The 26,210-nt window shown below is 32.3% G+C and overlaps 1 protein-coding gene across 1 annotated transcript in view; it reads right to left on the reverse strand.

Moving 5' to 3' along the window:
* LOC137928765 (nose resistant to fluoxetine protein 6-like) overlaps positions 1-26,210 on the reverse strand; it is a 53,198-nt gene that overhangs the window by 13,666 nt on the left and 13,322 nt on the right. Inside the window, exons 3-4 of the mRNA XM_068771727.1 lie at positions 5,492-5,685; positions 1,240-1,504 (exon numbers count right to left, since the gene is read on the reverse strand). Of these exons, the coding sequence (XP_068627828.1) occupies positions 1,240-1,504; positions 5,492-5,685 (459 nt within the window). The remainder of the gene's footprint in view (positions 1-1,239; positions 1,505-5,491; positions 5,686-26,210) is intronic.

Consider the following 26,210-nt stretch of genomic DNA (forward strand, 5'->3'; position numbering starts at 1 on the left):
GAACGTCTAATGTCTGGGAAGGGTAAACAACACTGAATATATCCAAATATAAAAAAAATCAAGAGAGACTAAAGAACGCGTATAATTTTTGTTCATAAGAAAAACTTGAAATGTGAAAAAATCTCACGTAACTCTTTTTTTGTCTCTTTCTACACTGTTGTCATATTGACATTTACAAATTCCGTGAGCTTATGGAGCCTGAACCTTGTTAACGAAACATATCCAGTGCGCTTTCAAGGAACCCTGAGTCGGGTCATTAGATGTAATATTACTGGATTGGATCCAAAACTCTTGTAATTTTACTAACTACGGCACTTTACTACACCGAAGCACAGAGTCTAGTCTTATGATTTGCGGTAAAAATGTACTAAGTATTCCATTTTGATTTTTACTTCTGGTTCAAAAATATGCTTATTTACAGATGTCAGAACGAGATCAAAACTATTCATTTCTATATAATAAAATCTAATACTACAGAAAAAGAGCTTCAGATCTATATACAAAAAAAGGGTGAATGGATGTGTGTGTGTGTAAGTCAAGTTTCGGCATCTCATAAACGTTCATCGAAGTTACGCCGTGATCCGTTTGTTGATTGCCGAAGTTGCCCAGACTTAACAACTTTTAATAACTTTGATATAGCGAGAGTGGATAAATGCATTAAAGTAATAAAAGTGGTAGGTATTCCCACTAACGGCTTTTAGGCGCTCCGCAAAACTTCCAAGTTGCGGGGAAATGAATTATGAAGCACTTTTACGGTTTTTTTTTAAAAGTTGTTTGTCTCGGTTGATTTTAATCACATATTGTATTGTCTGGATGTGTATCAAGATTCAATATTCACCTCTTGTAAGGACAAACAAGAATCTGTCTGTTTTTTTCATATTTCGTTCCCCTATTTCTAATCTATGAAAGGAGTTTTGTTTCAAACAATTTCCAGTATATTTTTTATTAGCGTTTTCTTCAGTCATTTTTCACAAGTTCTTTTACTGTATCTTTTTTTATTTGTTACATTTTCTCATGTACTCTTTTCTTTCATCGACAATCTTTCAAGTTTCTAAGTGTTCGACTTTGAACTTTACCGATGCCAAAAAATATATGATCACTACATAAAATACAAAGTGACAGTTAAAGAATGATTTAAAGGAAAATACTAAGATTTAACATTTTACAACCAAATAAGACTACTCAAATATCGAATCCCGATATTGTTTTACTTAAAAAAGATACGGTTTTAATACTCACCGCTGAAAAGCTCGTCTTGTTTACGTAAGGGCTGTGAGCCATCGCCATAGACTTATGAGCAAGCAGCAATGCCAACGCGTTCATCCCTCTGAAGGCGTCCACCCCTTTCACCCGAGTCGGAGCGTCAGACAAGTCAAACACTTTCCTCAAATTACGTTTTAGGGAAAACGCGTTGAGAAGCCTCTCGAAGTTAGTCGCGCCTTCCTTGCCGTCATCTAATATCGTGCCCAGGCTCAATAGCAGTATGATTGCAAGGAAAAATGTTCTGTAAGACAAAGTATTAAGGTTTCATTTGTTTTGAGACATCGGGGATTATGAGACGTTTTGAAAGTATCATCTATAGTTTGTTGTTATTAAATTTGCATAATACGTTATACGTAGATACGAACACTATGTGGAAAGTTATGTGAATAATGCTTTAGAAAAATGCTTGGATTGAAACAAACGGGGTCAATTTGTTTATGTCAACTCTTTTCTTCAGGTGCCATTATTATTATGCACATGTAAATATGATATATATAAACGCGGAAGAAAATTTCTAAAAAAAATTGATAATGCGCTACTATTTGTTATGATTTTCAATTAATTTTAGGTAATTGATAAATTCGTTTATTAACACTCCACTATAGAAAAGACATCATTTAAACTTTACAAAATCTAATAGAAATTTTAACAGTTTCGAAATAAAATGTGTGTTTTATATCAATAATCATTTAGTAGCTTAAAAAAGGAACTTTCTAGAAACATTTGAATGTTTACATATCCTTTGGTTATATACTGTGGTTTGATTTGTAGAGGAAGTAAATTTAGATTCTGGCTTAGGTAATGGTCTCTGGACGCAGGCGTTCCGTTTGAATGGGAGCAGCGAGCAGATGCATTAAATGTGTTCCACGCCCGGCTTGTTGACAGATGCAAGACTCGATGGGCTCTCGCAGCAAGATGGCGCCTACCGCTTACAAACGCGCTTCTCATCCGAGGGTTATTGCATACATATGCACATAAATTACAATGAAATTACTTTGTGGTGCTTCTTTAAATTGGTTTTTTAATGTATTTGTGTTACGTAAAATACTGTAAGTCACAGAGGTTGTGCTCTACAGTTTTTTTGTTTCGTAATTTTTTTGTGTAAATTACTTGCAAGTTTATTTTTAGTTTCTTGTTAACTGATGTATTATGTAATAAAATTTGTAAAAAATATTTCAGTGACGATGTTATGAAATAATACTACATAAATATAGTTAACTTGTAAATAGTCAACTCGTAAATATTTTATCGAAGTTATGCGTATTTTGTGTAAACAGATAATTATATTACATTATTACTCGGATTGTAATTTGATTAAATAAAAAAATTATTTACGTATTAGTTTTTTAGACCATCTTAATTTAGTCTTCGTTTAACTAAACTTTATACGCCTTTGGTAAGATAAAGGTTTTTACTATACAGATTGTGCTACAATGCTTTTAATAGGGTTTAAATTAATATGAAGTAAATTAATTAGATACAGATAAGTGAAATATATGAAAAAACTCATAAACAAATAATCTATACCATCTTGGTGAATATAATTAAAATAAAGATTTACATGAAACAATGATAAGAGCTAGAATTAAATAATTTGATATAGTAAGTAGAAAATAATGGTAAAAAAACTGTGAATAAGGTATAACAAAGCCTCTGACATTTTTAAAAGAGGTATATAACGATTATTAATTAAAAACAATGCTTCTAATTGTACATATAAGCATTAAATTTTACGGTAGTTCTGTTTGACATATACCATAAGTAGGCAAATCACATATTTTTACGACATCTATAGGAGTTTATTTGACAATTTTAGTTTAAAACCTTTCCGTAAACACAATTGGGAATTCTTGTCCCGATATTTCCCTCACTCAACGACAACAATAGGTACCAATTTCATAGGAATGTTCGCGATCTAAAGCGGACCAAGAGAGCGGTCTATAATACTAAAAAAAAGTCTGTGCCGAGGGAACTAAATCTAAGAATATCATATAAAATCGCGATGTCATTTACTTTAGTACTATTATAGTCGCAGTTGAGCGTCGTTTCGAGTGTTTTTTTTCGTCACTTGATATTAAACAAATATTTACGTCCCAACGTCGTCTACATGATAGAAAAGAAAGAATAGGTAATATCATTGAATTGCTTTTTCCTTCAGCGCTCTTATCGTCGCCTTGTAATGTTTGTTCTAAAGACGAAAACCGTTTTGGGGTTTAGCTTGTGAAAGACTCTAACGAGATAAATTTGGACGACAATATTATTAAAATCATTTTATATCTTCCATCTTTATACGGCTTTTTACGGCTATATATTTAAACTTTAATAATTATATTAATATTCAATTTATTTTTAATACTTTTGTAGATTAACTGAAATATAAATAATGTTAATGAATTTATAACCTTTTACATTAATAGATTAACAACTTTAAAAAAAATTTTTAGTTTGTTTTATATGCATATCTGTGGATATATTTATCTGTTTATGTAGTATCACATCCGGCTCATGTTTATACAATAATGTTTAGTAAATAAATAATTATTTAAAATTATATTATAAACATATTAAAAGTACAATGTAATTCCTGGTGATTTTTTTGGTTTACAGCACGGAATACAAATCTATCTTACCTAATGTCAAAATATAAATTACGTAAGAAAAAAAAACTTGTGTAATTCCAAGAATATCATGAACACAAATTGCATTATTAAATTTGACCACACGATATTTTTAAAGCTGACTCATTTAAAACTTTATAATGTGAAAATTTAGGCCAGAGAACCACAGAGTATATGAAATTTTGATCTTATCCCGTTACTTTACGAGCAAAATCTATAAACATGAAAACGTTCGCTTACATCAGTTCGATAAAATGGCAACCAAAACATTTTCTATTACCTAACCAGCTACCAGGCCAATACGCTAATGTTTTTTTATCAATTATAAAAAAAATTCTTTGATCTCCAACCGAAACACAGCATCACTTCTAAACAATATTATAATAAATAATATTAAAAATAAAGAAGCATCTTTTGAGACAAAAACACAAATTTCAAACATAGCTGTAAAGCACTTTTCTGATAAGTAGATTATGATTTATTGACTCCTTTGTTACACATGTTTTCATTCTTCGCCGTTAGTGTTCAAGACGACAGACAGTAATTTATTTAAATTAATCTCTAGACTACACTAACATTACACTAACATTTTTTATTATGTACATAAATAGTAATAAAAATGTTCATTATATCAATGGCTTGTTCTATAATTAAAAAATCAGATGGATATGTGATATCGAATATTAAAGTCTGCCCCCGCGTAGACTGACTTTCTGACTTTAGCTTCCGCTCTACCTTTCTGAAAGGAAGCTAAAGTCTGAAAATAACAATATTAATGTGAAGTAACGTTTATCAAAGTCTAATTTCATTAAATTAGTAGAATATTCAAAGCTCATTCATATTAGCTCCGATAATATTGGGTCATAAGAAAATGTGTTTTAAAATTTCCGTAACGTAAGCACTGTTGTAATGTTATAATTGATCGACTTCATAGAATGCATTTTATTTGTTTGTAGTGTAATTGGTCATAAGTGTAAAGGGTATGTAACCCTATTCAGAAATATTAAATAACGTAGTCGATTTGAAAATTTTGTTTACTACGCGTTTAAATTCATTATAATTTACTATCTGTCCCTATAGACAGATATGCACTGCCAGGAATTATGGGCCTTGTCCCATTCCCATAGTTAAAAAAATAAAATTAATTTAACATATTTCAGAGTGAGCACTTTATACAAGGTAATTGGATTTTGCTGACAAATATGATTTATATGTTTATCATATAAATTTGTCTCTAAATTTTTACACGTACTCATCCTGAATATTTATATTCTATATTCAAAAATTATGTATGTAATGTTCTAAATTTAAGAAGTTGGTTAACCAAAAATTTGTTAAAGTGTGAAAGGTTTTTAGCTAATAATAAAGCTTAAAAATAAATTGCTTTACTACTGTATTATTTAATGTAAAGATTTTGTATATGACCACAAAAACGTCTATTTTCTCTTTTTATATGCAATTGCGTCTTGTTTAATTTATAAAAGGAAGACATTACGGGATGTTTGATTACTAGAAAGTAAAACAAGGATATTTAGATGAGTTAATATAGGGAGTCTTCTACATTTCATTAGAAAATCATGCGCAGTTATTAAAAGCAATGTAATTCTTACATAGATAACGCCTTTCCGAAGGAATAGGGTCTGCTGAAATTTTTAGTCGTGCACATTGTGTGGTGAACTCTGACAGAGATGTCTAGATGCGAAAGCTTTTGGGAGAGCTCATCCTCTAAGTCATAACTGCTGCAGGAGCTTGGAATACAGACGCCCCATAGCAGACTGGAGTAACGAGGAACACGATGTCCCATCTGAAACAATGGAGAAAAACTTTCTTTTAATTACATATAATTTGTATACATAAAAGAACTTAATACCTTATAGGTACTCTAATACAGATATGAGCAACCCGCGGCCCACGGGCCGCATGCGGCCCTCGAGGCAAGTAAATTTAAATTTATTTTTGTATTATATAAAAAAAAATGTTAGAATCAAGGCTTTAAGGATAATAAAAGTGTCTAATTGGTTGTAAATCGGTTGATTACGAACATAAATTACGTTTAGAACATGTTTATTTTTTTCATGGCCCACTGTTTTTGAAACTGCGGCCCTCCGACCAAAAAAGGTTGCTCACCCCTGCTCTAATCCAATAGTGATACAGAGATAACCAGTAGGCAGTATAATACTATGTATAAAAAAGGTATTTCGGTTCGTGCAACGGATGGCCGTTAGGGTCGGAAGGTTCGCACGATCACGAGCTGGTAGACGCGGCGTGGTTAGGCGTCCCACTAGGTGGGCAGAACATATAGTTAAGATCGTGGGAAGTGGCTGAATGTGGGCACCGCAAGAACCGTTATCGTAGCGATGTTTGGAGCATCTATCCCCTGAAAACAAGGTGAATAGGTGTCCAGTGTATAAGTCAACTCTATGGTTTTATGTTGTCTTTCGTCTGGTACTGTGATAACTAAATCAATTACATTTAAACGTATAGCGTTGCTCAATAGAATGTTTGTTGAAGTATTTTATATAATCTTTCAATAATACATACGTTTTAGTATTTAATTTTGTTTGTTACACGTATTCCTTATTGATATAAATATTATTCAAATTTAATGATTTTGATTTAACATTAAATAGTAAATAAATAATGAAAGTGTAGTTATAATATTTAAGTCTAATCTAGGTATTACAAAAAATATACAGGGTGATTGTCTATAGGTGTCAAAGTTTTAAAGGGATGAATATAGCTCTTATTTCAGTAATAACTTTGAAGATGTTATATTTATTTCTAATTATCTAGTATAAAGTGATTACTAGGAAAAAAAATCTTTAGTGAAATCAAAATCTAATAAATTCTAATTGATTTTAATCAGTGTATTATCAATCAACCTGTAACCCTAGATTTGTGCTTTGCTACGATGTTAAATCGCTAAAAAATTTTAAGTTATTGTGGAATTATTGAACAAACTTAACTTATTAATATTGTTAAAAATTAAAGCGTTTAAAAACAGTAAAGTGTTTATTATATTTAGTTAAAATCTTAAATTTACACAGAAACCGTGCAGTATTTTCCTATTCAACAATTTGAATTTAGATTTGATGCACTGGATGCATTCAAGGATGGAAATCGAGCGGGAACCAATTCCATTACAGTGTACAGACGTATCGTACACCGATAGTGTAGTCGCACGAAAAAGAATAAACACCTCACGACTTTTTGTTTTATGTGTGGAGGTAAGCAGAATTTATAAAAAATATACGTGAGCTTTGTAGATGAAGGTGTTACACTGAATTTTTCAGACAAAGTTGATACCGGAAAATGTACAACTTTTCACGACATAATAATGCGTTTACATGCATATGTTCGTTGCAAGGAGGGAACGCGTTCTCTTCCTCTTTTGTTGATTATCCCTATTGACTTCTATATTTGCTTATCATTTAGCATATTGTTGAATTAATTTGGGCGTTTAATCTGTTATTAATAGCGTTTTTCTTAGAAAGCGAACATCCAGTACATAGGAAAATCCAGCAACAAAAAGATTGCGACTGTATGTTTTGACAACCGAGAAGATAGATAAAAAAGATGAAGTGTTTATAAAAAAGTATTTATTTACCTTTTAAAAAGTAGCCTCATGTAAACGTATCCTTAGATTTTTGCCACTGGCAGCCACTAATGTCATATTTCAATTTTAATTATAAAAATGCGATTGTACTTTATGCACAATGGTCCACGACAATGATAGCCACAACTAGACTTATAAATATTACATATAACTTATTTTTTATTTGTTCACTATTAATGCAACTTGTGTAATGGTCGTACCTTAAGAATTCTCTAACAATCAACCCAAGGATATCTAGTAGGTATAGAAAACTTATTTAATTGTATAATACTTTCAGCTATATATATATGATAAATACGTATAATATAAAACATTATGTTTGTTTATATTGAGACTATGAGTAACGACCATCCTTTCCTTCTTTTCTTGGGTGACCAAGGAGAGGGAGTACTGCGTTTCGTAAGTGGTTTCTGATTAAAAATGACTGAAAATATTTTTTTTTTGATTTTTTTTTTTAATAAAAAGAATATCGAATTTTACTATTTTTGTGCTAAAAAAGTTGTTAAATAATATGAAAATTAAAAAAAGTAAACGGTTACAAATTATAATATACACAGTGTTTAAGCCTTTCATTCCCAAAACACATAAAGTGTTTTTTAAAAGGGTCCTAAATCACAAAACACATATCTGTGTTCATGAAATGTACAAGAAGATATATATGTGTTCAACATTTACGGACATGATAGGTTCATAAAGGGTTCAAAAATTCTGGAAACGCTTTTTTGTTTTATACAAAAAGGGTGAGGATGTCCCTTTAAGAAAAAAAAAAATTTTTGATTTCTTTAATATTTTAAAGAAAAAAACAAAATTGAGCTTCGGATTTTTTATTATTTTATGGGCAAAAAATAAAAAATTGTTCCAAAATGTGAAAAATATATAAATATATAAATAAAGAATTTAGACTCTTTAGGGGGGGGGGCGGCACCAAGCCCCAATCTGCCCAAGGCCCCAAATACCATAGCTACGCCACTGGTCATAGCATAAGTTCCGTAACGGCTGTGCTTATCTGTGGTATCCTTATATGAATAGAAATATTATACCGTATTATTAATATTTATAATAATATTTTTGATATTTAAAATTAGATCGAGAAAAGGAGTAAGTGGGTAAATATTAATAAATCGGAACACAATATTTGTTACGTAAAATTTGTTTGACGTTAAATGCAGTAGCCTTTGTGGCATCTATCTGCACAAACTGTTTAATAAAGGATACGTTTATAAAACACGAAAGCTCCAAAATAGGTACAAAAATAGAACCCCTGCGTATTTCATCAACATTTTGTACTTGAACTTAAAAGATTCTTGTAAATAACAAAATCATTATTTTTATTTCGCTGCTTTTGATATGTGTACTGATTACGAGAAAAACGACGTCTGCGTGACTCCGCCATCGGAGTTCCTACCTATCTAGGTACAGATAAATTAATTTCATTCATTTTATTTATGTTTTGGGTAACATACACGAAATGAAAATGTGTAGTATATGATAACCGACTCGCGTAAAGATCAAAATAATAAACATATTTACAATAAAAATATATTGATTATATAAATGTTTATATTTATACAATCAAAATATTGTAATAATTTTATAAATTTTCGAGAATTCTTACCGCGTAGTTGAACGTGTGGTAAATAATCATGCAACACAATAAAAGTAAACATCAAAAATAATAGAGTTTAAAGAGAATTCTCCGAATTAAACGAAAATTGAATAATTCATTCGATATTTATATATTGATATTTTTACTAAAAAGTACCTCACGTGTTTTGTTTGGATAAGATGTTGATTGCGGTGTGGCTAAGCATCCCATTAGATGAACTATCGTCATGGTTAGGGTGGCAGAAAGTCGCTGAATGCTAGCAGTATTCATTGCAGGAGGCGTGTATTGGCTGATATGTTGAAGAAGAAGTAGTTTGTAAAAGTAGCATCAGCCATATTGATATAAAATAAATAGTTTTTAATTTACCTTACAGAGATCTGATATTTTACATTGGATGCATGTCGATAGCTTTTACTATTGGAAATCTATAGGATAGAGGTCTATGTCCAGCAGTAGATCACCTTCGGTAAAAATGATGATGAAATGAACCTTAAAGTTTGTAGTTTGGCAATGCAGTTTGATTGCACAAATTAAAAAAGTATGTAGTGAATGAAAAAAAAAATCCATAGTCGTTAATTTTAAAATTACACCATGTTTTGTTTAAAGCAAGATTATATGAATAACAAATAATGCTATGTAGCAAATGAACACATACGTAATTACACAAAAATATTATCAGCGTAGATGGAAACCAGTGCAAAATTGCAATTTATCTTTCCGCTAGACCTAGTCATAATTTAGTCCCGGGACCCGGTAAAATTAGCCTGATAAATTGTCCTCGTAATCTTTGCTGCACACGACGCCGCTTAAGCCCGGGATTAATATCTCTCCACTTGCGGTGTATTACTTTAGTTTTACTAAAGCTACGTTAAAACGGGCTCGCTCTTGAGTTTTATGCTCTCCTGGTACCTGTAAGGAGTTTTGCGAAAGTACTGCTTGCGGGAGACTCTGTTTTAAATGTAAATTTATAAAAATGTATGCAAATGTTTATTCGCAAATAGGACACTTTTATGACTGCCGTAGTTTGCTGCCTTGCATTTATGGATGAATAAGGTGTTCATTCAGTAAAGCAATGCGGATTCGTTGTGAGGGTAGTAAATGAAAAATCTTTTAAAATATTATAATCAAGTTTGTCACTTTTTAAGGTTTATTGTCTTAAAACCCTTGGACCGGTAATTGGTGACTGGATTCTGTTTGAGTCAGAGATAAATTACTTTTATTATCAACGATCTCATTTAACGTCGCTCAGGGCACATGTACATATGTCCTTGCGACCGGTATTGCGACAACGAAAAGGTTATTTCTGTGTCACACAAGCTTCGACCCTAGTTCTGCACGTGTTATTATAAAGCACCTCTCTAGGTCTGTGAGCTAATATCCAATGAAATAAAACAAAGCACGACAATTTAATTTATTCCAATGACATAGCATTTTTTTTACTTGAGGGGAAGAAATAGTTGTGTACTTAAGATGCACTGGAGTTTTAGCGGACTCCTACCAACTAAAACTTCATAAATAGGGTGGTCTACGATCGCGACTTCGTTTTAAATGTCCACAAAAATGAAGCTCGTTATTTGCCTTTTATATACTGGGAACACCTTAACTGTACTCAAAAACCTGATATTAAGAGAGGAGGTTGCGGCGGCGTAATAGGCAAGATGGGGCTTTCAATATTTTAAAATTTTAATAGTGCACTATCATTTTGTATAAATGGTAAAAAAAACTTATGGCTAACACAAAATACTAAAATAAAATTCTCAGAAAATATAATGCTTGATTGCCGAAATACTAAAGCTTTTTGCTTTAAAAGATCGTGACGAAGAATATGGCGGTAATTTGTCTGTAGTTCTATATATGAAGCAATTTTTAGTCAATAACGCATTTATAAAATATCAAGTCAAAGTTTGCAGTAACGCTTTGGCGGTTAGCTTTCACCTAATGCGAACCTTGAAACAGTTTGCCAGGAGTCTAAATTAATGTTAGACATTTTCAACACACAAAGTACGTTAAAGTTTTTGTTGCAAGGCACTTTGCTTACGAATTGCTCGATTTGTGCAATTTCTTCAAAATTCGCTTGCTAATCAGATCGGTGGCCCGGCCTCTCGCTATGTGAAACGCCAATGCAATTTTGCAAAATTGGATTTCTTAAACGATCTCATCTATAACAAATCGTTGTGTTCATAAAAACGACTAGACCTTCTCGAAATTAAGTATTTTTATTTAATATTACATACATTTTATATATAGATATTTAAAATGAGTAATAAAAGAGTACTGGATGTTTAAATAAATTTTTAATTTGGGTGTTGTAATAATCTTGTAATATGTTCATAGCAGTAACAGAAAATTTATCGTTTAAAGAGGTTACAGACTGTAATCTGCAACGCAGATCTAATGCTAGATTCGTGAATGTTACAGATCGATATAGTAACACAGAAACCCCTACCGTGCCTTAGGAAATCACGGCCTTATGGAGGTTGAGGTAAAAGGAGTATAAGCATAGCCTCCACGTTGTGCGATTAACGGAACAGAGTGGCCGGTATTAAGTTACTGGAATAATAATGTCTCATTTCATCTTATGTAAATGCGCATGAGTGACCTCTTGACCTCGAGCTATGCTAGGAACAGGGAGGTAGATACAAGTCAAGACGTTTGTTCTTACATAATTCGTGTGCGTCTTGTCAATCCCTTCCTCTTATGTAAATCTTTTTCGCGTAAAGTATACAAAACTATTTTTAACTTGAAATCTTCGGTAATATTGATTGGTAGTAGTGTCTTTGTGAATGTTGTGAAATAGAAGTTTCGGAATTTGATCGGGGTTGTTTTAATGATTTTTATTAGGATTGCGTGTGCTCAGATATTAAATAATCATTATCAATATGATGTCAGTTGATAGACTCCCACTGTATAGACTCACTGGAAAGAATTTAAAATTAGCTAAAATAATTCTGTCCAAGTTCTTAAATTTTTTATTAAACGTGACACAAAAAATTAAGACTTTTATCATTATTTTAGCCGTTCATGTTCTGTAAAGACATGGGCTTCCCCATAGATTTCAATAAAATCGGAAGGAAGCGGCCTACATCTAACGTTTTCCCATGACTTTAACAGGGTCATCTTGTTGGTGAACATCCTACGTTGCGATTTCCGGTCCACGGTTGTGAGCGCTATGTGACTCGCCCACTGCTATCAATTTGCCAACTTAAGTCATTGAGAAACGTATTTTCGATCTCAAACTATAGGCAAATCAAATATAGTATAGAATAGTTCAATCCCATTTGTTCAGTATTCCCTGGTTTTGTGTAAGCAGAAATATGCAGACGGGATACTGTCACAGCTCTGAGGCTCCACTCGTGCCACATTTCACTAAATATAAAATGAAGTTTATTTACTTAATCAGTAAAAGATCTACACTGAATTACAAAATATGTGAAGTGGCGTAGAGAAACCCTATCTTCGGAATATGTCCGAAACGAAACATAGAGAGCGTAACAATAACTTATCTGTGAGTTTAATAAATTATAGCGGCCTTTACTAAAAGAGCGAATATATTATTCAAATTAATGAAAATAATATTCCTAGTTAATACTATGTTAATTATATCTCGAAATAAGGGCGATGTATTAAAATGAAAACCCTTCATAATAAACAAAGATTATAAAAAAAGAAATGCTCTTATAGTAATAAACCATGAAGTTGGAATTTAAACTTTATCGAAACCAACTTATTTAGAATATATAGTGATTTTGTCGCCAAATTCTGGATTTACAAGTTCGTGTGTGTTTTATAAGTTTCTTGATACCGAAATAAAACGTCGGGGTATCGTCGGCGGCAAATAAAATCAGTACGTTGCTGTTAAATTAAGGTGTAGTAAAGTGAAATAGCTTCGAGTAACTTTGTTCGAGTTAAATTCGTTTCGTACCCGCAGAAAATCTAGCTCTAGTGCTCGTTTCTGAGCGTCCGTATCTACGTCTAGCTTGAATATACTTATTTGCGGCAAACCCGAATGGATTCTCTATAGCATTGTCTTTACTAAGGATGCGACAGTAAAAACTCTTTGTATTTGTTTATTCCGTTTCGAGAACCGCACCGTCTTGGTCAAGGGCCATTGTATTACACAATAACAATTGTGATTCGTAAGCAACGTGGCGTCCAAATAAGCTGACAAAGTGGACGGCTTGCGGACAGCTCGCTGAATATTAACTAAGGAAGCGAACCTTGGTTGCCATTTGCGTGATCTTGATCAGAATGATACAAAGACGTTTTGTTGTTACGCTCATTACAAATCACGATGTTCATTGTTTTTTATAATTTAAATTAATTTATATTTGAATGACGAATGCTATAGAATAGAACATAAAATATGTAAAGTTTTCCGTTAACAAAGACGGAGAAACAAAGGCGTATCAAATGACTTTGTTTATATTACTTCTATTTACATAGTTTTTTTATTAAATTATTTATATTAAATATTATAGTTATAAATAGTTACATATACAAAGTTTTTTCGCCAGTAAATTTGTCATCTAGTAAGATAAATATCTCGTAGTACATATAAACCATGCCGGAAGATAGCACAAACAAAATTTTTTCCGAAGTATTATTGCAAAAAAATTATGAATAGTTAATTGTTATATCCATTACACTATAATATTTGATACATCGGTAATTAACGCAGATTATACATACCGCGATAATACATGCTTAACCCTTAATTAGGCGCATGGGGTCAGGGCCGCTTGAAATGCAAAAAATTTTGGCTTACAGTGTTCAGAGCGTGCTAACGCTCTTTCTAGCTTCCTCACTCCCCGCGGGGTACGCGAATTAGTCACATCCAGAACATTAACTCGTGTGCACACATAGCTGTCCTTTAGAGAGCTGACCCCATGCGCCCAGTTACGTTCCATTTTTTGGCGAAGGTAAGTTTTTACTTTTGTGATTTTTTTTGTGTTTCTATTAGTATATTGTTTACTATTTATCTTTGTATGTGTGTATTTTGATACGGTATGATTTCTTTATGTATTTTTGAGTTTTTTCCTATGCTTTTTCTTTTTTTTGAATTGAAATGCCTAACGACAAACAAATATTGCAATGGCTGGATGAAGTGCTTGATAAAGAGGAAGATGTTGCTAGTTCGGATTCGCAAGACGAAACTTTAAACGATGCTCTCATTGATAGTGCTCATAATTCAGAAAGCGAAATTGAGGAGTTTGAACATATCCAAGACATCCCTGTATCAACGGAAGATAATTATTTTTTATCTCGACATACTCAGAGAAATGGCCCGAAAGTGAAATGGTGTAAAGTACCACCATCGAATGCAGTAAGGATCCGAGCACAAAATATTATTTTACATTTACCTGGAGTATAAACATACCTAGCATCAACCCATTTGTCATACACAAAGCGAATACTGAGAAGACTTTGACATATGCAAGACGGATTTTCTTCAAGAAAATAGCTGCGGCACTTGTGGAAGATCACCAAAAACGTCGCACACAACTACGTGCTGTACCAGCGACAACAAAAAAACGACTCTATGAAGTTTATAATGTGAACAAGGCGGTTTATCAATCGACAGCTAAGCGTGGGCGCTGTTCATCATGTCCTAGAAAGGACGACAAAAAAGTGCCAACAAAATGTTTCAAGTGTTGTAAATTTATTTGTCAGCAACACTCAAGGATTCACTGCGTCGGATGCAGAACAGAAGATTCCGCTGATGAGACTAAATAAACTTTATTTATTAAGTTGATCTCGGCTATGCCAAAAAAAAAATAGTTTAAAGAGAGGTTTACTGTTTTGTTTGTTTTTTAATATTTTTAATGTCATAGTAAGTATTTGTTTCTTAAAGTTAAGTATATTAAAGAACTTTATTAATTACTATAGAAATTCATTAAGTTTTATTCCTTTTTGATACTCTTTTCCCAATGTTTTTTTGGGGTCATTTAAGACCCCATGCGCCTAATTGAGTGATTTTCTTAATGCGCCTAATTAAGGGTTAAGTGTTTATCGTATTGTAAAGCAAATGAAATTGTTTTTAATAATGTGATGTAGGTTACACTTTTATTTCATTACTTTGGTTTCCCAAAAAAAAAAAATATAAATCTGAAAAGTAGATTACATTGTGGATTCTATTTTTAATAAACTATTCTGTTTTCATGAACTATGTTTATTTTATGTATTATGTGTATTACTGTACCTGCTTATGCTTTTAAAGGAACATACGAGAAATAATTGCAATTAATAACTATTAAAAATTATAGACGTTGAACTGTATTTAAAAGCGTTACAAATAATTCTTTTAAATACTCATGGGCGTAGAAAGAGAAAAAACTGTAATAAAAAAACTAGTGTAGGGATTCTGGTGTTTTATTTATAATCAACTACGCAATAATCTTTCCATCGTGTTAGAAACCCTTATCTTATCAGAAGCCAGAAGGCCCTCTAGACATATTGCAGTATGTTGAAGTTACCAGGGGTTGTACAAGTTTCTATTAACTTAATAGAGCGAGCTTGATTTTACGTGGGCTTACGGAATGTTACAAGGTTACCCGAATCGGATGGATAATAAGCCCGATGGACTTAATGAAGAAAGATAAGTGGTCGGGGGATTAAGTCACGTAACTTTGGCAGCGTGAGATCTCCCCCACGGTCCGTATAAATTGCCACAGGCAGGGTCCAGTATTGACTTGTCAAAATTATACAAACATCGACTCGACGCTCTTGTATATTTTAAATTTAGACGAGTGTTATTTTTTTTGTTTATTAAATACTTGAGTATGCAAAGACCTATTCGAAGTATGGCGATAGGACATAAAACCATTTTTCGTAAAAAAAACGCATTGCTAATCAGGACTTTGTGTTACGAAGCTCGACGTAGAACTACGTCTTTGCTTGTGATGAAAAAGATGGCGTCTATTCAAAAAACTTCTTTTCCTCATCATCATCATTCCAGTTGTGGGGTGCTCATTGTTGGTCAACGGATTTACCAAAAGACCTATTGAAAGCCGCTTGCATCGAGCGTTTTCTCAAATACTTAAGATCACTTGTGGGTGGTTAACACTCCAGAAGCCAAATAGCGTAGTGGCAGTCCATTTGAACTTGCCAATCCGCTGGGTCAGGTTGGTTTATTTCGTCTTCTCGAATGTCCTTATCGCTTGATCTCACAGAGAAAACACTTCCATTGTCCTCTGATCCTATCCATGGCTCGTCTATTGATCGTGAACTTGCCAATTAGAAAAACAGAGGATATTATTCTTATTAATATTTGATAGAACTATAAGTTGTTGATAGCAATAGAGACGGTCTGCAAAATAAAACCGCTGATGAAAACATATGTGAACATTAAATATTACAAATTAAATCTGTGAGGCGTGATAGTTCAGCGCATAAAAGAGTCAACACCCGCAAGGGTGCGGGGTTTGAACGCCGCGCCGCCAGAAGTGAAATGTGAATTTTAATTAAAAGGAAAACGTAGCTGGAAAACTATTTTTCAAAGCAAAAGCCGAGGACTAAGCGGGCGGACGCTTCGAGACCCCCGTGACAACCGACGCGTAAATTGTGATTTTAATTTTCGCGACTTTTCTCCTTTTTATAAAGTGCGTGAATTCCTTTTATACGAATCCTTTACTAAAACAATCCTTAGTTTATATTATATATTTATTTATTTTATAATTATGATAATTTATTTTATTAAATTCTATCATATGTTGCGTGTTAATAATAACACGTAACATATTAAAGAAAGATGTAGAACTTTAATAATGTAAGAATTACAATCTTCAAACAGATTAATCTATTACCGACAGCCAGAGTGTGGAGCTATATAGCGTATAGGACAGATGGCTGCTGGGGTTTTAAGTTTCTGAAGTCCAAGTGCAAAGTAAACAATGAAAGACGACATTGTTAAAATCGTCAACATTGTTAAACCAGTCCCTTTACTGCAAGACGTTTACTACCGGACACAGACCTCCCCTACAGATTTCTAATAGGATCCGTTGAAAGTACATCCAATCACCAAAGTGCATCCAATGTACTCTGGCGACCCTAACTGAGATGTCTGCCCAACTTGTGGGTTGGAGGTCCTAGGCTGTTTCAATAATGAATTTATGCTACTCTAATACTGAAATAATTTAACCTGCACCGTGTTTATATTGACTGATGTCATTCCTATCATTAAAAACATTAAGAACAAATATGTGGATATAGTGCTACTTATTGCAACTTTAATGTGAAGAGAAATAATAAAATAATAATTACTGAAATCTATAACAATGTTTTCTTATGTGTTTTTGGTTAACTCAACAGTAAAACATTGAACTGGTTTCATTAATTAATCAGAAAAAATATAGCAGAGGTTTTGTTTTGCTTGTGGTATTCTACGAGATATTGACACTTTCATTGTCTTAATGCCTCATGCATTATATTGAAATGTAAAACTGTGGTAGCTATCGTGTCTAACGTCAAATGCATATATACATTTTACTCAATATATATATGGTGTGGACCTGGTTATCGGGAAAAAATTTAATTTTGCACCTTAATAAAAGTATTACTATTTCAATTTAACTTTTATCGTAGTGTGTAAGTAATATTTTTTGTTTAGCGCGTTTTATTTTACGAGCTACAATCAATAGGCCAAGAGTTAGAATCTCGTATGTTTAAAATTTCAAAAACAATTCGTAATGCGCTAACAGTTATTATGACTTCATCGGATAGATTTATTTATAACAGAAGCGTAGGCAAATCAAGCCAGTTGGCAAACCTTATCATTTACGTAACCAAAAACTCCGCGTTCGCGTCAAGTGTTACTGGCCTTCCAATTTTCCTTTTATATTCCGAGGCGTCTCACGTCTCTATTGGATTACACGTCTAGAAGGTGCACGAGCTCGGTGAGGTCGGCCACCCTCATCCCTACGCCGTCAGCGGTCTCGCAGGCGAATCTTTTTTCAAGCGGCTTGGCTTAGTATCATTTTAGAGTACCGCAGTCAAGACACGAAAACCGAATACCCAGCTGTTTGTTTGTACATCCACTCTATACAAAAATTAATGGTTTCAGAGACAATAAACAACGTATTGATAATATTTACTGGTCTGTCGCATTTTGAAATAGCAAAATATGTATGTAACTTTTTTCGTAGTGATCTCTTTATCCAGGGAAATAAATTTAAAACTTTAAAAGATTTTTACTCACAAATAAGCTGTTACAGTAAAATTTTACAGTTATAATCAATCACCCTGTGTATATGTACATATATACATTGAAATTACAATTGTTGATGTTGATACAAATATACACTTTATACATAGACTGTGTAAATCTTCAATAGGTAACGATTCTGGAAGATGAATATATTGAAAAATTGTTGGTTATATATTTTTAGTATTTTAATATTTCTTCAAGACGATTCTAGTAGAGAAGATTGGGATTGTTATCCAGTATACTGCATTCGTGGACGTCCCACCGTTTTTGAATTTATGTCCAAAAAATTTCAGTTTAGTGTTTACTATCGTCCTTAATGTTTTTACTAATAACGAGAAAAGAAAAATGCCAAAACTTTTTAATATATTAGTAAGGCTTAAAGAGCAGTTGTCGTTCTTGTGATATGTTTTTAGGCTTATTTCAGCTGTCATTCTTAATACCTACTTTTGACATTGGTTTATTAATACGCACGTAAAAGTTATAACATTTAGGTTTGAAATTGAAATTTAGGAATATCCCGATATAAAGAAATTATCGCTGACTTCAATCTAACGAGTACTCGGTTGTGTTTACGATTTTGTAATATTAGCAGTGTGTTAAATTCCCATGTCCCCAAAACAACGAAAATTTCGTATCGTTTAATTTTATTTATACGGAACCCCCGTTTGATTTCTGCCTTAAACTATTTCTCACTAGCTCCCGACTGTCTGTAGATAAAATCGTGCACACGGTGCTTGCACGGCAGCCTTAAGCACGTTTACTGCGTGACGGTACCTATCTTGATACTGCGGGCGGAACCCTCGGAATCTTTGATGAGTTTACGTTTAACTACTCAGTCAATTGCGAAGCGATGACAGCTAAGGTTTATACCACAGTATAAATGTTGAGATCGGGTAACAAATTTATCTCCTTTTTAAGTTAATTAACATAAAACAGATCTAAAAAAGTCAATTTTTTTCTTGATTCATCATTTGTTGTAGGTAAATCAAACGATTGTATGTACCATATGGAAGGATGAAAGAAGTATACAGTAATTATTTCTATAAGAGTTTTCTCTCGGGAAACCCATTCGAAATTATAAATAAAAAAGATATTCACAGTAACAAAACAGTGTATATGTACATCTTTATTTTGAACATTTTAAAACGCTTTGTTAATATCTAAAATATTTTGTACAAGCTACGTTGACAGTATACGTATGAAAATTTTATTTAAATAATCATACAATTTCGACAATATTTCTGTACAATTACACGTATTGGACGAAAATATTACTTTCGACTCTCAAATAAGGTACTATTAGTATAGACCACCTGCTATATCTTTCGTACAAGCTATATATAAGACGTGACACTATTTACAGATGCCGACGGCATTTCCGTCAACATCAAAGGCGGCGGTTTCTTCAACTGGTGTTCAAGCCTGTTACGTTATTATCTACGATGCGCTAACGAACAAAAACAGTATGAATGTATAAAAAAAAATTCCTTTCAATTGTACTTACAAGAATTTTCCTTCAACGTTGGAACTCAGAAATTGTTTGCTTACATTATGTCTCAATATATTTGAGGTTAGTTACTAATCAAAGTTAATTTATTTACACTTTTTTGTATAACATAGATAAAAGAGGAAAGAGATACAATTCATATGGTAGAAGAGGCGGTTTTATCACTCGAGGCGATATCTAACAGTAAACCAGATGGAGATGAGAGACATGAAGGAGAGGGCAGTTTAGGATGTACGTAAATACAAATACATGCTTTACTATTCACCTATACATATATAAAATATACTCATATGCTATATACAATATACATATAAACTTTCATACAAATACATATATTACTATACAAAGTTTATTAGTAACAAACTAACAACTTTAAAGTTTGATGTAACAAAATTTTATTAAAAGGTACGTTACTTGCTGTTCCAATTTGAAAGATAAAAACTAAATAATAAATAATAAAAACGTAATAAATAAATAAAACAAATAAAAACGTTATCAATACTATTTACATGCAATGTTAATACTGATTCGTTTTATATCATTGGTATTTGACTCTTTAAAAAGAGGGCTAAAATACTTCGCACCTTTAGGTCACCATTAGTGACATCAAAAACAGTTTTATACCCAAGTTTTAATTTATTTGTAAAATTTCACGATACCTATTTTGGTTGGAAATGTATATAGTTAGAAATAAATTTAGAATAAAAACTAAAATCAGACTTGACTTGCGTTTGTTAAATATCAAGACGTAAACTTAAAAATATCTGCTTCCTCGTGTAAATTCTGTCTTAAATCTAAACTTGCAAATACATCCAGCACAGCTACAAATATATCTTTGGAGTAACGTGTTTTTTTTTCTTTGAAAATTTTCTTTTAAAACAGTTATAATTATGTTTCTGCTGCAACAATACTTTTAGGTGGATTTTAAATGAGGTGGGTGAATAAAGCACTGGTCCACATACGGTGAAAGGAGGGTTTAGCAGTAAAAAATGATAAAGGATAATCCTAAAATACGAAACTATACTCAAGATTTTCTAAAGTAATCGTACCGTGAACCCAAAAGCTTATACGGTCATATAATATGTTATCTGTATAAGAATAAATCGGGTATATAATATTTAATTTAGTTACGGAAAAATATTATTCTATCCCAATTAAATAACTAATCTATATAACATTTAAGGTAGTTTATTGTGGAATGCATTTTAATCATAATAAAAAAATTGTTGAGCGTGTCAAATATCTAAATATACCTTTTAAGGAAGTAAGATTTTAAACTACATATCCTCGTGGAGACTGCTTAAATAATTCCTTTTGTTTACTTTTGTACAACCCATTGAAGCCGTTTCTATATTTTTTAACCTAACAACTAACGCCCTCTAATGTAAGATTGGTTATTATATTATCTCCTTGATTTTTGTTTTCATACATATATCTTTTTCTTTTTCTGCTTTTCAGCCGATTGACGCCTAGTACATGGCACAAGCTTCCCACAAAGATCGCCACGATATCCGGTCCTAATTATGTTGCCGATCCACCTAGTCTACCTAAGCCGCGTCCACCTTCACTCCACGTCACTTGGAACCTTTAAACCTCGACGGAAACTCACTTTCCAGAAGAGCAATATATGCAAAAGATACCTCTAACTATGCTTTTATAAGTGTTTTATTTAGTGTGTTGTTTATTTGTTTCATTGTGATTTATAGCAAAAATATAGAAATAATGCATCAAATATATGTCTGGTTATAGCTGGGTGATACGTAAATAATTTCAAAAAGGCTGTTTAATAGATCTGGTTTTGTTGATACAAAGATTGCGACATATTAATTTACTTATGCATAAAACTGTTTAATTTTTGTCTATTCAAATGATTGTCACCTATATTTAATTTGACACAGTTTACATTATAACAGGATGTGGTATTTCAACATGGAAAATATTTGAAATTATGTAATTAAATAACAATGTTTAGTAGAGCTCGTTAAAGCAGTTCGGCGTAGTCATAAAATTATCTTAAACAAATACAAAGACTAATTGAAATTAATTTTGTTTAATTTTTTGTACAGATTTATTTTATTACCGTATTTGCAGTATTTCTTATTATTGAAGAAATAATAAACCAAACCAAATATATCTATTAAAAGACTCACAATAATGTAAACTTCCAGAACTTTTCTAAACTAAAGGTAAACGTTTACGTACATGAAATTCTGTAAGATTTGATAATAAATAAATAAAGGAATGTAAAATATATGAAAGCTGTTTTAAAAAGCCTATGTTTAGCAGTGGACATCCTAGAGCTGAAATGATGATCATGATGATTAAACATCACACTGCTGCGGGTAGGATATGTCACATCTCATCAGTTGAGCTGTTCTTGTCGTGACGCCAATATTAAAAACAAAATGCAAATTCATTTAAAAAATCATATGTATTCCAAAATCATGGATCGTTTACAAAAATATTTACTTTTTTCTATCCGTATCCAAAAAATAGTGTTTTAAACTTTTAATATTATTGAGAATAATTATTAAATCTATCACCACGAGTTAATTGATATCTATTAACAAAATTTATGGTACTAAAGAGCAGCAGGTGCTTAGCGGTAAATTATAAGTGATGGGTTCGTTTTTAAATTACACTACCACGTTTTAAAGGGTGATGGAAAACATCTCAAAGAAAATTGACTATTTTATAACTTAAATTCAGATGGAATACTTATCCACTTAGCTCGGTGAATAAAGCCTTGTAACCTCTCTGAAGCTCTGAAGGTCAATTACACATACGTCAGTTGTATTAGATGTGACGATATCGGAAATACCGAACGATCTTCTAGCACCCGGTACCAAGTCATCGCGGTTGGGTAACCGTGAGCGGAATTACAATAGAGTTTTTCGACCCACCGCCTATCCTTGAGTAGTGTTATCAATTCCGTTAACAATTCAGACACACAAACAAGGAATGTAAAGTCGTTTAACAACGTAATCGTCTCTAGAACTGCCGAGGAAGGCGAGTTATAAAATATTTGATGGTTGATATGACGTAAATGTTTTTGAATCATCATTAATAGCAATCTAACAGTAGAGCTAATACTGTTTGATTGTAATTTATATTGCTATAACGATTTGGTAGATTTTTGTGACTTTCCATCTATAAAGTGGAAAGATGAGATTGTTGGTTGATGCTGAATGTGAGCAGCTTTCAACTGGTTTTATTGAAAATTAATAAGGGAGGCCTGTGTCCAGTAGTGGAGATCTTACGGCTGAAGTGATGAGAATGATGATAATAATAAATAAAACAAATGTTTAGCCAATTTATAAAAATTTCGAACTAATGTTTTTTACAGTACTCACGGTCATCGGTAGGAATACGGTATTGTTCCTCCATAAATCATTATTTCAAGATTTATTTAAACTTATTCCTTTAAGAGTCAGTTAACTAAGTAAAACACAAGTTTATTTGTTTTTTTTTATCAAAATTCTATAGGTATAAACTCTATATGTTTAAATTTATGCTACTATGTGGCCTTGACAACTTTGTATGTAGAATACAAGATGAACTAAAGATTAGATGAAGAAAATTAGGAGCTAACTTAAAAAAATAAACGTCTATTTTTGACTGTGTGTGTTATTTCGTCCAGTTTACCGACTCTGTTTTGAACCAACTTGGCATGAAAATTAAGGACTCAGTATTAAATTCAAAAACATTTTAGAGCATCATCTCTCTTTATAGAAAACGGTCTTGCTACAATAATTCAGAAATATTTTTCTTATAAAATAGACGTTAACTTGCAGTAAAATAGCCTTCAAAAGTTTGATACACAGCGATATTTTTTAAAAAGTCTAACTAAGCTCGACTATTCACATCTATAATGACAGTAGACAACCTTAATGTACCGCTTGTGACCGTACGTTTAAAATCAGGTTCTGTTTCACAAGACATGTTCGCGATCACGTGTAGAGATTTAATAAAAAACAATAACTGAAGATTAAACCGCATTTATTTATAAACCGGGAAACTATTTTTAGATGCATTATAAGAAAACAAATACCTTTTGCATTCTTGTAAAAGTCATATACCAGCCTACTGAAGCTGTTCAACATGTTTCCCTCTTTTTCTCGACTCGTTTGCACTTGGCCTTGGATGGCGAAACGAGTTCAAGGGCTTAATAAGTTTAACAACGGAAACAAGTAGGTGAATTGCGAATTAGTGGTCGCTTTTGTAGTAGTTTGTGGTTCCGTGAATGAAGAACTTTCTCCATGACCGAGTATCATGCTTTTAAATGCTTGTTCTCTTGGCTTAGCAGTGAACTTAGAGCTCAGAATAAATTGCTAGTAAAGAGGTAAGGTATCGGGAAAAATGTTACAATACATTTTCCTGCAGAATTTTTTTGTGAGGAAAAAGGAATATTTTCCGAAAAGACGCCGAAGCTATACCGTACACCCTTGTAATAGCATAAATGAAAGATCATTGAGAGAGAGAGAGATTGTTTTAATCGGTGAAAGTCTAACACAATATATCTTTGTAAAGGCGAATAAAAAGTTGAATAGGTTACATACATTGCTATCTTTATTATGTCTTATTTCCTTAACCTATTGAGCGTATGTCTCGAAAGTTATCTTCTTATAAATATGTCAAAAGGATTAAAACTTCAAAAAAGTTATACAAATTTGAATTTTTATTTGAAAACATCAAATCGCTTTAGCAGTAATGTACCAATCATATTTTTTAAATTGCTGATTCGCGTACTCAGAAAACTCAACACAAATAAATGTATACGATTTGCAAATTTCACACTAATTTGCATCCATTTGTTATTGAGATTATTATGTCATTACTGTACTCATATTTATCATGGAATTATTACTCATGAATGCTTGTTGTCATATTTACTTAATGTTGAAGATCACAGTGAAAAATTTGGAAGTTTGAATAGTTTAATGAATATTTCAAAGCAGCATATAAATATTATTTCCAAGCTTAAAAATAAAAAAGAAACCTTTGCGGGGTTAGACATGTTATTAAAAATAGACGAAACTCAATTCACATCGTATAATTTTACCAAATTATTATAATAATTACATATGTCTAAACTGTGGCATTAATGTTTCTCGGCGCCGGATATTGCATGTTATTAATAGGTTTCTTTATCAATGAAGGTCGCGTCCGTCTCGGAACGCCTTGACGGAAATGATGACGAGCTGTTTCGAACCCATCCTGTCTTATGTTAACCTTAAGTCAGTAATAATAGGGAGTCCCGTTATAGACTTAATCAGAAAAACGGATAAGTTTCATTACAGCTAGTAGGTTTTTGATGCACAATAAAATACATAGGGGCATCCCCCAAAAATATCTTTGGGGGATACACATTAATCGCAAACCTTAACAGGTTGGTTAGCGACCAAAGTATGGTATTGTGGTTTGAAAATGACATAGCTGCTTATCCCCTTGAAACTTTTTTGTGGGCAGTGGCAATCCTATATAATTATTGCACAAAGTGTGAAAAAGATTGTATCTTGGGAAACAAACCCGTGATCTAGGATCGCAAGTCTCAGTCCTCTACCGCTGTGCTACCACTGCTCCCACGTACATATTAATATTATCATTCACTTCGGATCATTTACAGTGATCATTTATGTGAAATATAAGACTTAACTTTAAGCCTGAAGATCACAATTTGTTATACCAATCTGGATGTACACAACAAATATAAACGATTTTTTGTGACATCTATTTATTTATTTATTAAAGAATTATTCATTTTATTATTAACTAAGGATCATAACATATTAACTTTATTCATTATCGTATACTTCAACCTACGTACTGACTCATCACGATATTTCTGGAACCATATGGCTTATACATGTGAATGAAATTTCGTAGAAATATTAATTTCGCCCAGTAAAACCCAGATACGAATGGAATTTACGTAATTTTATTCGCAGATTGTTGCTGACAGCTAGTTACACATAACATCGAAATGAAAATTTAGGTAGTCTATCTACTTGATACATGGTATTCTAATATAGTGGTTAAGGATAGACTTATGTATACTAATTTATGTTATGTTACATTCGGTTCCTCATTATCGGTGAAAGAAATTGTACCAAAAACGATATATACTTAATTTTAGAGTATACTGTAGAGATCGTTTATATAAACAATGGGAACGATTACCTGACTAGAAACAAAAACTTGGTAATTGTTGACTTCGAAAATTTGCAAGGCAGTTGAGTGGTAGAATAAAATATGTTAGAGTTCAAGACTTAATTTTATATAAAGGCAGAAGTTCGTCCAAAATAAGGCTCACTATCATTTGTTATATATTGATGAGTTTTGTGGGAATAAGCCCACTAACAAGACGCAGTTGCGTCAGTAAATAGCCTCCATCGATA

Source organism: Battus philenor, unplaced genomic scaffold (genome assembly GCF_028537555.1).
Source record: "Battus philenor isolate CCGP_79_NKW_IND1 unplaced genomic scaffold, ilBatPhil1.0.hap1 SCAF_4, whole genome shotgun sequence".
Taxonomy (NCBI): domain Eukaryota; kingdom Metazoa; phylum Arthropoda; class Insecta; order Lepidoptera; family Papilionidae; genus Battus; species Battus philenor.